The sequence below is a fragment of the Onychostruthus taczanowskii genome, unplaced genomic scaffold, assembly GCF_017590055.1.
Source record: "Onychostruthus taczanowskii isolate IOZ18803 unplaced genomic scaffold, ASM1759005v1 scaffold9, whole genome shotgun sequence".
Classification (NCBI taxonomy): Eukaryota; Metazoa; Chordata; class Aves; order Passeriformes; family Passeridae; genus Onychostruthus; species Onychostruthus taczanowskii.
In genome coordinates, this window is record NW_024506993.1 from 16,002,503 (window position 1) to 16,017,628 (window position 15,126).

The 15,126-nt window shown below is 46.1% G+C and overlaps 1 protein-coding gene across 2 annotated transcripts in view; it reads right to left on the bottom strand.

Moving 5' to 3' along the window:
• The window catches only part of CACNA2D2 (calcium voltage-gated channel auxiliary subunit alpha2delta 2), a 211,585-nt gene extending 197,014 nt beyond the window's left edge, over nt 1-14,571 (bottom strand). For both annotated transcript variants that reach the window (XM_041425943.1, XM_041425942.1), the window contains exon 1: nt 14,294-14,571. In XM_041425943.1, coding sequence (XP_041281877.1) covers nt 14,294-14,418 — 125 coding nt within the window. In that variant the 5' untranslated portion in view covers nt 14,419-14,571. The remainder of the gene's footprint in view (nt 1-14,293) is intronic.
• Between the last annotated feature and the right edge of the window lie 555 nt (nt 14,572-15,126).

The window sequence follows — 15,126 nt, forward strand, 5'->3', positions numbered from 1 at the left end:
CTCGCACTCTCGTCACACAGGATTAGAACTGGGCTCCTTATCTCAAAGCCTGTCACAAATCTAGACTTGAAACACAATGAATTAATAAATAAGTGAATAGGTGTCAGTTTTATGGAGCACACTACCTGCATAAATTTCACCCAATGCAGCCACTTGTCATTTTCAGCACCTCTTGAGACCCCAATGGCTGATAACTCTTGCACGTCACTTTGCAACCCATTATACAGATGAAGTTTTATGATAAAACCTCCCTCCTCTCTGACTCCTGTTTTACAGATGCAATCTGAGTGGAGGCTGAAGAGATCCCATCCCCCACGGCAAAGATAAGGTTACGGAGGGTAGGTCTTAGTAAGGATTTTGCAAGCTGCATGAATTATTAAAGTCCTTTATGATATAATGACAGACATATCAGGTTATTTGTTTATTCTGTGTATAATTCATGACTCTCTTGGGAACTCGACAGAAGTAAGATCGCTTGTTGCATCTTCTTGTTCATTCCAGTAAATCCTCATCACCAGATGGAAGGCTGAACCACCCCTAAAGACAAAACAGCCACAATTTACAGGACCTGTACCTGGGGTTGGAGATGGGAGAGCTTTTTACTCAGCCTGGAGAAACAGTGAAGCTGTCATTTGAGTACGTCAGTCTGCATGGCTGAAAGATGACAGTGCGGGCAGTGCTTCTCTATCATGCCATCAGAACACTGCCCACTAAAGCACATGCAAACAACTTTATGATTACATGCTGTGAGTTGCCCTGTGCTCCTCTATCACTGCTGAGCAACAGTAGGACCATCCAAGCTGATGCAGGCTTATAAGACTCCAGGATAATTCACAACCACCACCTCTCGACTACTCAAATAGTGTGATACTGGAGAAAGCAAACAATTCTCCTTGTTTGGGTCTTTTTTGTAGAGTCTGGTCAAGATATTGGGCAAAGCATGATAAAGAGGCACCACATCTTGATGGCTGGAACTGAGTATTAAATACATACATTGCAGTCTTTTCTCAATTGTTAAGCATGCTGCTCAAAGGGTGAGGGAGATGTAATGCTGCAGCAGGAAAACAGGAAATGAAGGATGGACTGGAGACCCTGGCAAGAAAGAGCTTCCCACCACTCAAGACTCTCCACCTGGTGATGCTTCTACTGCCAGGAAGACTCAAGTCAACTCATGGAGAGTTGCAGCAAAACAAAGGTGGCCAAACTGCCAACATCACAATGTAAACTCTTACCAGCAACTTGACATCAGAGGACTGCTTTAAGCATCCACCCCGCCCATGGCAGATTTCAGCTACCAAACTTGGCACAAATTATCAATCTGGTCACTTAAAGACAAACAAGGAGTTTAGTGGAGGACTACTGACTAGTCAGAACTCTGCTGAATTTGTGTCAACAGCTTCCCTCCTCACCTAGAAAAGATGTCATTAAACTCTGCCACAAAGACCTCCTGCTACAAGAAGCTATTTAGGGGCATCCATTGTCATTGCTTCAGCCTCAAAACATGTCAGTCCAAGTCTCCTGGGGTTTCTGGAGTAGCCTCTCACTGCACCATATGTAACATTCTGCAGGGGTTTCTGGGCATCACTGTCACTCGATGTCTATCTAGTTAAACCCCCCACCTTAAACAAGCCCTCTCCACACCATCCCCCTACCTGAGAGTTCCTGGCTCCTAAGAGAGTGTTGTAATCATTGTTATTATAAAGCACTTAGCAATGCTCGTTTATTGCATCTCTCACCAGCCAAACACCCAGAACCCTGTTATTTCAAATGCAGTTGCCTTCATTTGCAGAAGCTCTTCATTGTATTAGTCCCTTTCAGGAATAAAAGAAAAAAGGGGTGGGGGTGGAGAGCATTAAAAAAAATAAATAGCAGTTTACTGCATTTTATACCATTACCTCACTACTTTGTGATACACATCTAAAAGCTGTTTGTAAGACCTTTCCTGCTGTAAGGTGGCATCCAGACAAGCTCTGAAGCAGACAGAGTGGAAGCATGAAGCCCAGTTCAGTTTTGTCCCAGTACTGCTGCATTACCCAGAGCATAACAGCAACAAGGATGAAGCTGCCAGCTTTCACAGGTCATGTCCTCTCTCCTTCTCCCCGTCCAACTGGGACAAAGACTGCTCCCTCCACAGGGAAAAAACATCTACATATCACTCTGAAAAGTAATACAGGTCTGTTCCTCTGAAAAGGATACAAAACTGTATAAATGGAATTACCTGAACCACACTGGGAATACTCAGAAGGTGCTACAGGGTTTGCTGTACATGGAAAAGATGCTGATCTATCAGGCTCAGTTTCCCCATCTCCAGCCACAGTCAGCTTTTCACACTGAAGAGGATTCACTTCCTATCCTGGAGGACCCCATAAAAGGAAGATCAACAGTAAACTGTCAAATCCTCCTAATATGTCCAACAAGAATATTTTCCACCTTTTTCAGGAAAGGAGAATGGAGCTATCAAGGTGAAGCAGTAGTCTCAAACCTAGACAGACTTTTGGGAGCAGAATCAAAACTGCAGCTCAACCTCCTGATGCTAACTTTGATGTCTGCTCTTGGAAGACAGCACTGGAACACCAAGCAAGAAACTCACACACCTATGGGTACCCCACAGCAGGTTTGCTCCCAGCTCTCACACACAATATGCTCACATGTAACTGGAATTGAGGATTATGCAATAATTCTCTTCTCTGCTTTTCTACATGAGCATCAACATTAGACTCAAAAACTCCTGACATCCCAACACCCCATGAATAGAATGTCTTGGACACTTTCCTGTAAGAGAGAAAAATCCCACTCTCTAATGTGGTCCTCTCAATGGGGCCCGTGACATCACCAGCCCCTTTCTGTTCAGAATAATGACTTCTTCCACACGCCAAGAGATTTGAAATTACCTGTGAAATATATTTCCCTAGGCACAGGCTCAAGAAGCATGTAAATTACCCAGCTTAATGGCCTCCACAATTTCTCTCCAAGACACATATAGAGAGCAGGAAATGTTCAGATGATATCTCGGGTGCTGTCCAAGGGGTTAAATGTCCAAGGGATGGTGAGGAGGTACAACCCTACAGCTTGCCCAGTAACTGTTCCCACTGGTGAGCACTTGCCACAAGGAGGCAATATGCATAAGATCCAATTCTAAATGAGTGCCTCATCAGCACAAAAATATAATTTTAAAGAGAGCATTTCTTGGGAAAGGTGCCTATCCATAATTTACATGGTACAAAGAGCCAACATAGGGCTTATACAGCAGAAGGCACCCATTTAATTTGGAGAAGTCCAGTGCTGAGCACTCAGCAGCAAAGCCTCTTGCCCTCCGACTGCACAGAGAACAGCACTGCCCAAGCTTTGATGTTCAGGCATTTGCCAGAGAACAGTGTCCTTCAGAGAAGCTTTTCATCCACAAGGACAGTTCCCATCCTCCAACACCAAAGAAAGGGACAGACACTTTCCCTGGAGTCCAAATCCTCCTGCCCATTTTCTGTTCTTGCATCTGAATCTGATGTCTTGTTAGTACATAGTAGAACAAACATTTATCCCACAACTAAGAGCATGGATTCATTTAAAGAAACAGAGGAGGAGGAATTCTGTGATCTGGTTGCATTTTCTTCTTCACCACTGACTTACTGGAGTCTCTGAAGTCTTTGTTTCAGCAGCAAAAGGAGCAATAGGGAAATGCAAGTGCTCACAACAAGGAATGGAAGAGGGAGAGCAGGACAAGATGCTCACAGTGCAATGGGGAGGGGATGGGAGGAGGAAGAGCCCCAAGGGCATCATGAAAGCATTACCTGTCTCCCCAGGGAACAAGCCTGAGGCACACACGCTCTGCTCCTGATGCTTGCCAAGAATGACAGGTTGATCACCTTTTAACACACAGTGGACAGAAAGCAGGCCAGAAGGTCAACTGGGGATAAGAAAACACCTGGAAGATAGGCCTGGCAATTGAAAAATGGGCCACATTGCTCAGTGTAAACCTCCTCAGAGCAAAGGTGTAAGACAAGGTCATTGCTGAGACTCTTTAAAGTGAGAATCTGCCCTCATTCTCAGCCACAACCATCTTGCTAACCCACATACTGCCAGAAGCTGTGGTATCACAGCAAGATTAACACAGAAGCAATTTTTAAAAACAGCAATTTCCAAGCTAATTTCCTCCCTCACAAGCGTGCCACTGAGGGCTGAAGTCCGTCTGGACCTCTCACCGCTATCTGTGCTCAGGATTAACTATACATCACCGCCAGTAATGCAAGCACTCTGCTACTCAGAAACTATTAGAAGATAAATATTAAACCTCAATATCATAGCAGTATTAAAAAAAAATGAGGAGGAATGTCATTGTAATAAATACTGTAACCAAGCCAAATGAGGAAGCAAGGTTAGTTTCATGTGGAAAATGAGACACAAAAAATAGAATATACTTGGAATAGTCCTCGCTTTGCTCATGGGATCTGGACTTCTGTGCAATGAACACCACAAACTTCACAGCAGTTCAACAAACTGTGATTCAGGACTGCACGTTGGGAGCTGCAGGATGAAACAGGGCTCTGGCCACCAATTCCACCAATTGCCACCTGAAGCACCAGGTCTTGCACATGAATCCTTCATCTAACATAGACTGTTACACTGAGAATCTGCAGGTCCACACATTACTTGTGGCCCCAGCACAGGCCTCAGGTAATGCAGCTGGAGCATCTCACCTGCAGCCCAAGCAGGTCCCATTTCATCACACTGCAATCATTCTGATATTCCTCCATAAGAAGCACAGGTACATTTACTACACCTTTCCTTTCTGCAGCTGTTTGGTTTTCTCTGAAAGCAACTTCATGTACAAGAGCCCTCATGTTATCCAGTGAGATCTGAGAACAACAGGAATGGTAAAAACACAGCAATAAGTACATTTAATTAAGAATGAAAGTCAAGTGTTATGCCAGCTACCATAAAAACACTGTATTTTTTTTCCTGGCAACCTGCTCTTCCACCAGCCAGCTGTGACTCCTGAGAACAGGATGGGGTCTGGCAGCCACTCCCCAATGGAAAGGTAACTGGCCATGCACTCAGCTGCCTGAGTCCCCAAGTAAGTGACATTTATTAAGAGGCCCTTATGAAATAAAAAAGGCAAGGCTGCTTTCAGCACACATAATCACATTCATAAACTGCACAAACCAGCAGTGCTTTCAGCACAAGGATTCACTTGGAATGGCATCAAGAGGAGAAGGGCAGAAAAAGAGAAGGTTCCCACACAGCAGTGTTGCCACAGGCAGTGCTCCATGCAGAGCACCAGCCTTGGGATGCATCCTCAGCTCTGGCTGGGTAACACTGCCTGCTCCAGGAAACATGGCCCCAGTGATGCTGGCATGAAAAGGGGCAAGAAGGGAAAAGGTAAGGGCAAGCTCAGCAATGACAGTGCTGAAGTGAGACCTCATGCCAAAATGAGGCTGTCAGAGTCCTTTCATACCCAGCTGCTCTGTCCTTATGTCTGGGCAGGGAGCACAGGGAAGCAGGGGGAAAGTGAGGGTGTAAATTCACCTGTGGAAGGAGCCACTTCGAATGAAAAAGAGCCCCAAGCACCCAGCAGACAGTTGAGGTGAGACAGAGCTGGTTAGATTTTCCCTACAGTAAAGACTAGATCACAACAAATAAACATAGCAAGGAGCAAGTGACACAGAAGGGTTCAATTTAGCCCTAAGATGATGGATAAAAAGGTGGTATTGATGTCAGAAATGCCAACACAACATTTTTGCTGCTGGGTCAAACAGGCTGGCAGGTGCTAAATGGGGTTACTTAGAAACTGAGACCAAAGCATCAGCAGATAGTAGATGTGTTAGCTGCATTTCTTTTCTCCACCTCACCATAAAAATCCCACCAGAAGCAACCACAAGCACCACCATGTTTAAAAGTTAAAAGACAAAGGCCTGAAAGTTATCCTGGGCATAATCCCACAAGCATCACTATATCAGGGATTAATTTATCCCAGTATATTTAAAATTTTCTTGACAATTCTCAGCTTTTAAACCTACACAGACGAGTACAGCACACAAGACTTGACAACAGCAATTTTTTCTGCATTGTAACAAGCTTAACATCAGGAATGGCTCAATCAGAAATCCCACAGCACACAGCTAAGGGGGGGCATGAAAGCATCCCTACATACAGAGAGGGTCCCTTTTGGTCTATGCTCTTTGAAGTGCTGTTATTCTGTAGGAGGCAAAATAATGTCATCAGTTTGGTCACTGATCAACAATTATTAAGACTTTCCAGCCAACAAAAACAGAATAAATAAAAGATAAGAACTGCATGAAGAGAAAAATGTTGATTTTTTTTCATACTCATGTAATCTACTCTCCTTCCCAGAGCAGGCAGGGGAGGAGGGGAAAGCAGAGGAGTGCCCACGAAGCTTTGACGCCTGCCTAGCTCACTGTCCTGAAACCCTTTTCAGCTTGATGGCCTTGAATAATTAAATGCTTTTACTTCCACCCTTTTCTTCCCCTGGGATGCATGACACACTGCTGCAGAAAGCTGACTTTCACCTGGGCAAGGGGCATCCCTTTTCCTGCAGAGGTACTGAAAGCACAAGAGCTCACACAATAATTCCCACACACACTGATCCCAAGAATGTGACACTACAGTGAACACTTAGCAGAGACCTCTAATTTACAAGACTACCTCAGACATGAGGAAATGGCACTTTGGCTCCTTCTGGGTCTACTGAGTTCGTTATGGAGCAATAAAAAGACATTCAACCACTCACAGCCCAGAATCTGACTCAATCTGCAACACCTGATAAAGTTGAACATTAGGTGCTTTGCTTGGCTTAAGTCTGTCTCTATTTTGGTGTTCATGTTACAGCTGCCAAAAAATCTGCCTGTAAAACCCACTGTATGTTAGAAATGCAAACAAAGCACTGCATTCATGATCCTCCCTGTTTCATACTGCACAGAGTGTTTATTATCCACAACAGAGAGATATTACATGAAATTTAATAGATGCGAGAATTCAAATACAATAATATCTCTGGTTCAACAGAAGTTATATCACTGAGAGCTTTATATATTTTTGAAGGGTAAGTAGCTTATACAAGGTTAGCTCTAAAAATTATTTAGATATATGTCCCTTGTTTTGCTTTCCTGTTTGGAGAATGAATGTGAACTCAGACTTCAGATACAGGATTCTTCTGGACTTCAGAGTATTAAGTGCCCACTGGAGAAGAAACAGAGCCTGACAGCCAACTGGCAGCTTGTGACAAAAGTCACAAAACCCAGCTCTGTTGTGAGTTGAGAGGCATTGGTATTTATAAGGAGAATCATATCCTCATTTGTCACTTCAGTGGAGATGGATACAATACTTTCCCAATTCTTTCTGCCAATTCGACCGTTTAAGGGCTGACTTTGTGCTTGCAAGGCCAAGAAGCTCGGAAGCCCAAAGGCACGGGGCAGGCTCTATGTACCAACAAATCTGGTGCACAGTGGCAGCCACACCGTGAGCCTGTGCTGCAGCACTAACTTTTAGCACTGAAATGGTGCTGCAGCAGGGATTGAAGGAAGCCCACGCACTGCTGCCAGGACTCTGACTGACTGCCCTCGCTCTCTGTGTTGGACAACACTGACTTGATGCTCCTGTGGACACACATGTTCCAGGTTATGCTGAGCAAACCTCTCTGGTCAACAGCCACGTGCTCTGCACACTTCCAAGCCTCTCATTTGCTGAATGCCACACAGAAAAGCCTGGTCAGCTCTGGCTTGAGTCTTCTTTACTGGAACTCGGATAAGAAAACCTCACCAAAATGAGTATGTACTTTAACCAAACTACCCCTGCAAACAGCATTTCTACAGATGGGAAGCAGCCAGTATTTTGGTCATGAGATTTTCACCCTGCTCAGTCCTTGTGTCTGTACTCCTCATCCTTTCCACCCCCCACCTTTCCCTGAAGCATAGGCTGCTTTCTAACACTACACGGATTTTTGCTCCAATGCACAGCATGATCTAACTAATCCGCACTTCATTGCTCTGCACACCTCATCATTTGCACATGAAAACAGCAGTCTCTCTCCATCCCTCCACTTGCTGCCTATTTCTTCCTCCTCCTCCTCCATCCCCCACCTCCTGTACCTCCTCAGAACAACTCCACTACGGAAGCTGCAGTGAAGAGGCTCACATTACCAGGACTCCATTGCTTTTACAAAATTTACTAGTGTGCTGTGAAACCTCATAAATAATTCAAGATAGACAACCTTTGCCAGGTAAATGAGCGTGCCTTTGTACTGCATCACTCCGGGTTTTCTATCACAGTGATACTCACCGTAGGCACAACCCATATTGATTCAGGAATTCCCCAAGTGTCACAGGGTAGAACAGTTTTCACACCAGCAGAAGCCAAGGATACCCAAAATCTACCCAGGGCTCCAGGGGACTCATAACAGAAACCCACTGGTGCAGATGTAGCTGTAGCCTAGTCCACAGAAAGCACAGCTCCATCCCCACTCTTCAAGGACAATGAAAGAAGGAACAAGGTCGAGGGAGGCAAGAGACATTCTTATTATAGAACTCCTTTTCATTGCAAGAACTTCAGGGATTTTGACATACACCAGAGCTAGAAATCATCTTGCATCCTGTATTTATTGCGTTTAACTCTATGCACAATCAGTGGTGTCACTGCACAAAGAGATAGGCAAACTCGACTGCTGTTTTGACAACTGTGCCCAAGGCTTTACCATCGTTATTGACCTAGATGGTTTATATGGCATTTAGCACCCAATCTGATTGCTGTCAGCAATTATCTCCTCTGGAGTTCTCAGTCCCAACTAGACGTGCGGGAGGAGAACTGATGCTGGTTCTCCTGAAAGGCAGTCTCACACAGCCTTGGGAGAAGCTGTGCTGTACAACAGCTCCGGCCCCGTCCCCCTCCAGACTGAGCAGCAGCTTCCGAGGAGGTGGCACGGTAGCCTAATCACAAGCAAGGATAACGACCTTGTGATGAATTAATGAATAGATACCGAAAGCACAGACCATGCACCCTTTGTCTGGCCTGACTGCGTTCAGATCCTTGTGTCTCTCACCCTGCAGCCCTTTCACCTGTAACCAGCTCATCTGGTTAAATATCCCCATCACTCACACATCAATCAATTCGAGAAACACTTCCCTTTACAGAGGAAGAATGAATCCTTTGGTCTGCATAAACACCTTTTAGTTCTCATTGTATTTATGACCAAAAGATAATGGCTGAGACAGAATGGGAAGGGTTGTAGGAAAACTGTCAAGGTAATGAAGAAAATCTACATGCATTCTGCAAAAGATCAAATAATTCAACCTAAAGGAAACCATGCCAATAGCTTGTTGACAGAAACTGACTCGCAGTAACAACAATTTGTACAACCCCATTCCCCATGCAACCCAGCAACAATAAACTCGAGGATGAAGGCTAGATTACAGGAACTGCTCTAAAACAACAAACTAGTATCAACACCCCAGAGAGGAAAAATAATTTTGCTAACAAAACACATTTTGCTTTCAAGAGAAAAGTTAATATTGGAGCGTTCCGATACCCTCCTTTCTTACTGAATATTTCACTCAAGTATGTTGTTTGGTAATGACTTTTGCTTTTATTTCATCTCACTTGAGTATTTCATTGGGTGAAAAAGCATTGTCTGACTGTACAGCGTGTGCACGTGTTCCACGTTGCAGTGTGCCGATGCCCCAGCACGCAAGCCCTCGAGAGCTGTTCTGCTGGCTTTTGAAGCCGAACACCAGGCAGCCTGTTCAGGGATAAACGTTCAGGTTTCCATTCAGACTCTCCACAACCACTTTCAGCTTTTCAGGGGCTGTTGCACACAAACACACACAAAGCTTCTTTACAACAAAGCTGCTGAACTCCGCCTGTCAAACACCAAGCAGGAGCCCATTTCTACCCTCAGGTCTACGTGCAGGAGCCTTATTGATTTCAGTGGGAACCCACACACTTTCTCAAGAGAATTTCAATTAACAATTTCTCAATGTATACAGTTGAAAAACTCAAACTCCTGAAACCACAATCTTGAAGGGGATGAGTGCAGGCAGGTTACAATGTTGAGGTGTCACAGGCAAGAATGCTGCAATGCTCTATTCTTTCTCTGTGTGAGAACTGAGAAGGAAGCACTCAGAAATGGTAACCGGAATCGAGAAATTTGTTTTGAAACAGCAAGAAATATTGCAAATGGATTTTAAAAAACATTTGTTCCTCTTTGTAAGGCTCTTCTTATACCTCTGAGAAGTTCAGGGTGCCTGTGCCCACCTCAAAAGTGGTTTCTGCCACCAAGCACAGCCTGCACAGGGCTGTTGCAGGGACATTGGGGATTTGTGCCTCCACTGAGTACACATTGTCACAGAGGCTGCTCAGCCCTCACAGGGACGGAGGGCCAGGATCTGTCAGTCACTCCTGGTGGTAGATTGCCCTCCCAGGGAGCTGTCTCTCTGCTTAGTGGAGCACAGCAGAAGACAAGCAGGGCCATCTTCCAGCTTCTCTGCTCCTTTCCAGACAAGTTCCAATGCCAAGCATCAAAACCATAATTGGAAGAGATTTTCTGACTGCACAGCAGGTGGTCAGTAGAACAAGAGAAGGAGCTTCCTCTACGTGGCATTCTGCAAACCCTAAAGCATCCAGTTCTAATAGAGTTATTTATTTCAAGGCCTGATAGCCCAGATGTGCTATCACTACCAGCATCATTAACCTCATTTGGGGTGAAATGACAAGTACAAATCAAAATCTGCTACAAAGAAGCAACTAATTTGGATGAGGCAGCCTCAGGCCCACCTTCCAGTGATGATGGGAAGATATTAAGTCTTATTGCTCTGAGCAGGAGCCTTCACCGCTCACTATCTGACAGGAACAGGGGTAACACCTCCAGCTTTCTGCCCAAAACTGTCTACATCTGACAAGTGCTAAACCTGTTGGAAAAGCAGGACTGGACCATGGACACCACACTGGCACTTTCCCCTGCAGACATACCTTTCTTCTCTGCTGCCTGGTCAGAGATGCCCTGCAGAGCAGCGATGAAGCCAAGCAGACACACAGCAATTCTGCACACACCTGCTTCCTCACAAGAAGCAAATGGCTCTCCACCCTCTAGCAGATGGCAATTTTCTTTCAAGTCCAAGTGACTAAAAGCCTTGCTGGAAATGAGGAGGGGGTTTGTTCTGCTCCCCAGTGGCAGCACTGGCAGCCACATTCCCCAGCATGGATGTGCACGATCTCCACTAACGCGAGGCAATGGCGATCCAGGTACAGGACTTCCCTGACTGACCAGGCTTTCAATTATTTCATACCAAACTGCTCAGAAATTCAAGCAGAGGTTGTTACCATGCTGCCACAGGAATCCCTCTGTGTACTATTTAAAAGAAAAATTAACTGCAAGCAACAGCCTTCCTTTCCACAGCCATTAATCCCGTTGCCCACACAGATGCACATTCTTGTACGTGACAATTCCTAAAAGGAGTCTTGTCAGTCAGTGGCCATCACCTAACACGCCCGCCCCAATGGGTTTGTTCCAATCTGGGATTTTGCTTTTTAAATCTCAATGAGAAACTCCCCTTTGGACAACTGGCTGAGCTGAGCTTTCCTTAGCTCAGCATAAGATGATTAAAACCATGCTACCCGGGAGGAGAGAGATAATGTAGAACGATTTATCAGGGACAGAACCAAGAATCAACACACTGACAATAATTAATACAACTGTAAACAAAAATAAAACCCAAAAATATTTTTTATTTTCTTCCTTCCCACCCCCCGCTTAGGCAAGATATCCTAATCATTCACTCTACTGCTTGCCAGAATGAAACAGTTCTGGGGCTGCTTAAAAAAGCAGCCTCATTTTTGAGAGTCCTGTAGTAAAAGATGACTTCCTTGAAAGACAAACATATTTCTATCAATGCTCTGAATCATTCACAAGGGTGCATTGTCCACAGTAGGAGAAAATTAGCTGGTAATGGGAAGAATTCAGCAGCACATCTCATCAGCTCAACTCGCTCCCGGTAAATCGGCCCAAAAAATGTAAGTTATATCCAGCCTCTTTAAAATCAAGAAGGCTGCAAACAGGTAACTACTCGGGGGGAACAGTCAGTTACAGGGGATTGTTCAAGCCTTGGTGCCAGTTACCATCGCACTCTTTACTCCCATGAAGTATTTCCTTCCCAAGAAAGAAATAATCACAGCAGCCCTAGGGCAGAGCTCACCAGGCATTTCAACCCACAGGTTACAGCATTAACCTACTGCCCAGCAATTGTGCATCATCATCAAATATCCATTCATCACTCCTCTCTTCTCTGGGTTCACAGAGCAGGTCATGAGGGGAACCAAACAAGGAAGAAGGTATCAGGTCAGGTTGAGGTCTTGCGTCCCTTCTGTGTCTCTTCTCCAGATGCAGCCAGACAGCACTGATTCCCACCAGAGGCACACACACACACAATTAGTGGCCTCTTTAGGATCATTCCTCTGTATTTGCAAGAAATTATGGATCTTTGCCAGTAGCTTCAGCTTTTGCTTATCTTGCCTCAGTGCAGGATCAGGCCCACTCTGATAAAACCTCAGATAAGAGCACAGAGCTAACAAAATTTATTCTAGCAAACCCCACCAAATTAATTGGAATAAGACTGCTTTGGTTAAAAAGCTGGCATGGTTTATTAGAATAACATAGATCATCGGGTGAGGGAATGCAAGCACATTATTTATAACTTATAAGCCTTTTTATGTCTCTCTCGTAGAAGAACCTTCATATAAAACTTTCTGCTGCTAGAAAGAAAACACAGCTTTGACTCACAAACTGGTACCCAAAAGAAATTTATTCTATAAATTGATACTGTGTTCTGAACTTAATAAGTGAATGCAACAACTTGCAATCCATGAAAAGCTGCTGAAATATCAAAAACATCCCACAAACTTGAGCTGTGCTGCATGACGTACAGAATCCCCTTTGCTTCTCTAGGCATTCTCATGGAAGCAGAGATCGTTCATGGCAGAGCAAGGCTGGATCAGGCCACAAGGCTGTGGTACTTGGACGAGAACTGGCACGTTCCCTTTCCTCTCCTCCCCCTGTAGGTAGACATTTCTCAGGGTCTTATTCTGAAGAATTTGTGTATTTACGTGACAGCAGGAAAAGGGAACCCATCGGCTCCCAAAGGTCAAAGATATTTAAAAATATGAATACATGCCCCAAAAGAATCCAGAAGGAATCTGTTGTAATGGGAAGGATTTTGGAATAAGCAACCATTCCTTTGGTGAAGGCAGATATTAACACAGTAAGCTACAGCTCTCCGAAATAAACAACACTGTTTCTTCTGCCGATAAGCCTTCTTTTCAGAAGGCCTGACTACATACTTGCAAAAATGTACTTTGAGATCAAAGACACTAATCTAAAAGGCTTTCAAAACTACTTCCTATGACATATATATATATATATACATATGAAATGTATTTCTATTCTTAAGCAAATCACAAATGACAAAAGACAACTGTGACATAAAGCAGTGCACATCCACTGGGGCAGCACAAAGTTAAGGGCAACACTGCTATTATTAACTCTATGTCATTGAAATCTTTCCCCCACCTTCAGAAATGCAGACTGTAAGGACACGGTGTCAGCCTTTACTTCGAATTGTCTGGATTTTTTTCAGTTTTGTGTCAACAAACCTCAGCAATTCATAACGGAGATGACAGCCTCTTAAAATACATCTCAGCAAGGTTTCCCGTGGATGTGTGGAGAGGGACAGGTTTAGGGTTACCACGGTAGGCAAGAGAGCCATCCCTGTCAGAAAATATTCCCAAACATTAACTTCTAAAGCAATTTCTTCTTCAAAAAAAATCTATTTATATCCTTCCTGCAGCGACTCTCCAGTCCCCCACCCCCTCACCCAAACGAGCTGCTTTCCGACTCTCTTTCAGTACATTACAGTCAATTTTAGTCGCTCCAGAGGGAGGGAGAGGAAGACCCGCCAGCTCGGATAGCCTGTGGAACTATCCAGCTATTATTAGTTTATGCTCAAACTCCGGTGTGCACGGCCGGTTGTGGGTACCATATTGTGTGCTTGAAACGAGGATGGGGGGGTTGGAAAATAAGTCCTTTTTGGTCTTTCCCCCCTCTCGCCACATTAAGGCTCCGACAGCCGCCCTGCGGACCGGCACCCGCCGGGGAAGTTTGTGCTTTCCAGCAACTTTGGGTCCTTTCCTCAACCCGCCGCTCCGGCGGGGAGGGGGAGCGGGCAGACGGCCCCGCGATGCGCCACCGCGCCGGGCCGAGCCGCGGGGCGGGGGTACCGGCCGGGGCGGCGGCACTTACGTGTGCTGCTGGGGGAAGCTGTAGCCGTGGGCGGCGGGGGCGGCGAGGAGCAGCAGCAGGGCCAGGTGGCCGCAGAGGGCCGGGGCGACGGGCGCCGCGCTGCCGGTCGGAGCCGCCATCGCCATGTTTCCATTAACGGCGCGGCGGGGAAGGGGCAGAGGCGGCCCCGCGGGGCGGCTCCCCCCGCCGCCACTCGTGCGACGAGCGCGGCAGTCCTCGGCAGGGGGGCAGCGCCGCGCCGGCTGCGGGCACCGACCGGCGGCCGCTCGCCCGCTGCCTCTCCGCGGCGGCCGGCACTGAGCACCCGCCGTGCGCTACTTTCCCTCAAATAGGCGGCCCGGCCCGGCCCAGCCTCCTCCCCGCCCGCTCCCTCCCTCCCTCCGGCCGGCCGGGCTCTGTGCACCCGCCCCGTTTGCCCCCGCCCCGGGCACTGCCCCGCCGGAGGGTCCCCCCCGCCCCGAGCAACGAGGGACCTCGCGGCTCCTTCCCATCCTCCGCGCGTCTCTGTCACTGCCATTCCTGCCCGGGTACCGCGTCCCCCTCCGGGGCCACCTCCCGCAGGCACGGCAGCATATGGGAATCTCCAGTTATGTTTAATACAATAATAATAGCAGCTATGATTCTTTTTAAAGCGCTCTCTGACTTTGGGGAGTGTTCCTGAGCGTGACAGGAGGGCAGACTTCAAAATAACGGAATTAATAACTACAGCCCCCAGATTGGCAGGGTTTCTGAGCCAGACTTTTGAAGGCCTGGATTTTAAAACGCTGTCTTCTGGATAGCTGCAGCACAATTTCATCTTCCCTAAACTTAAACCCAAGCTATTTGACTTCACG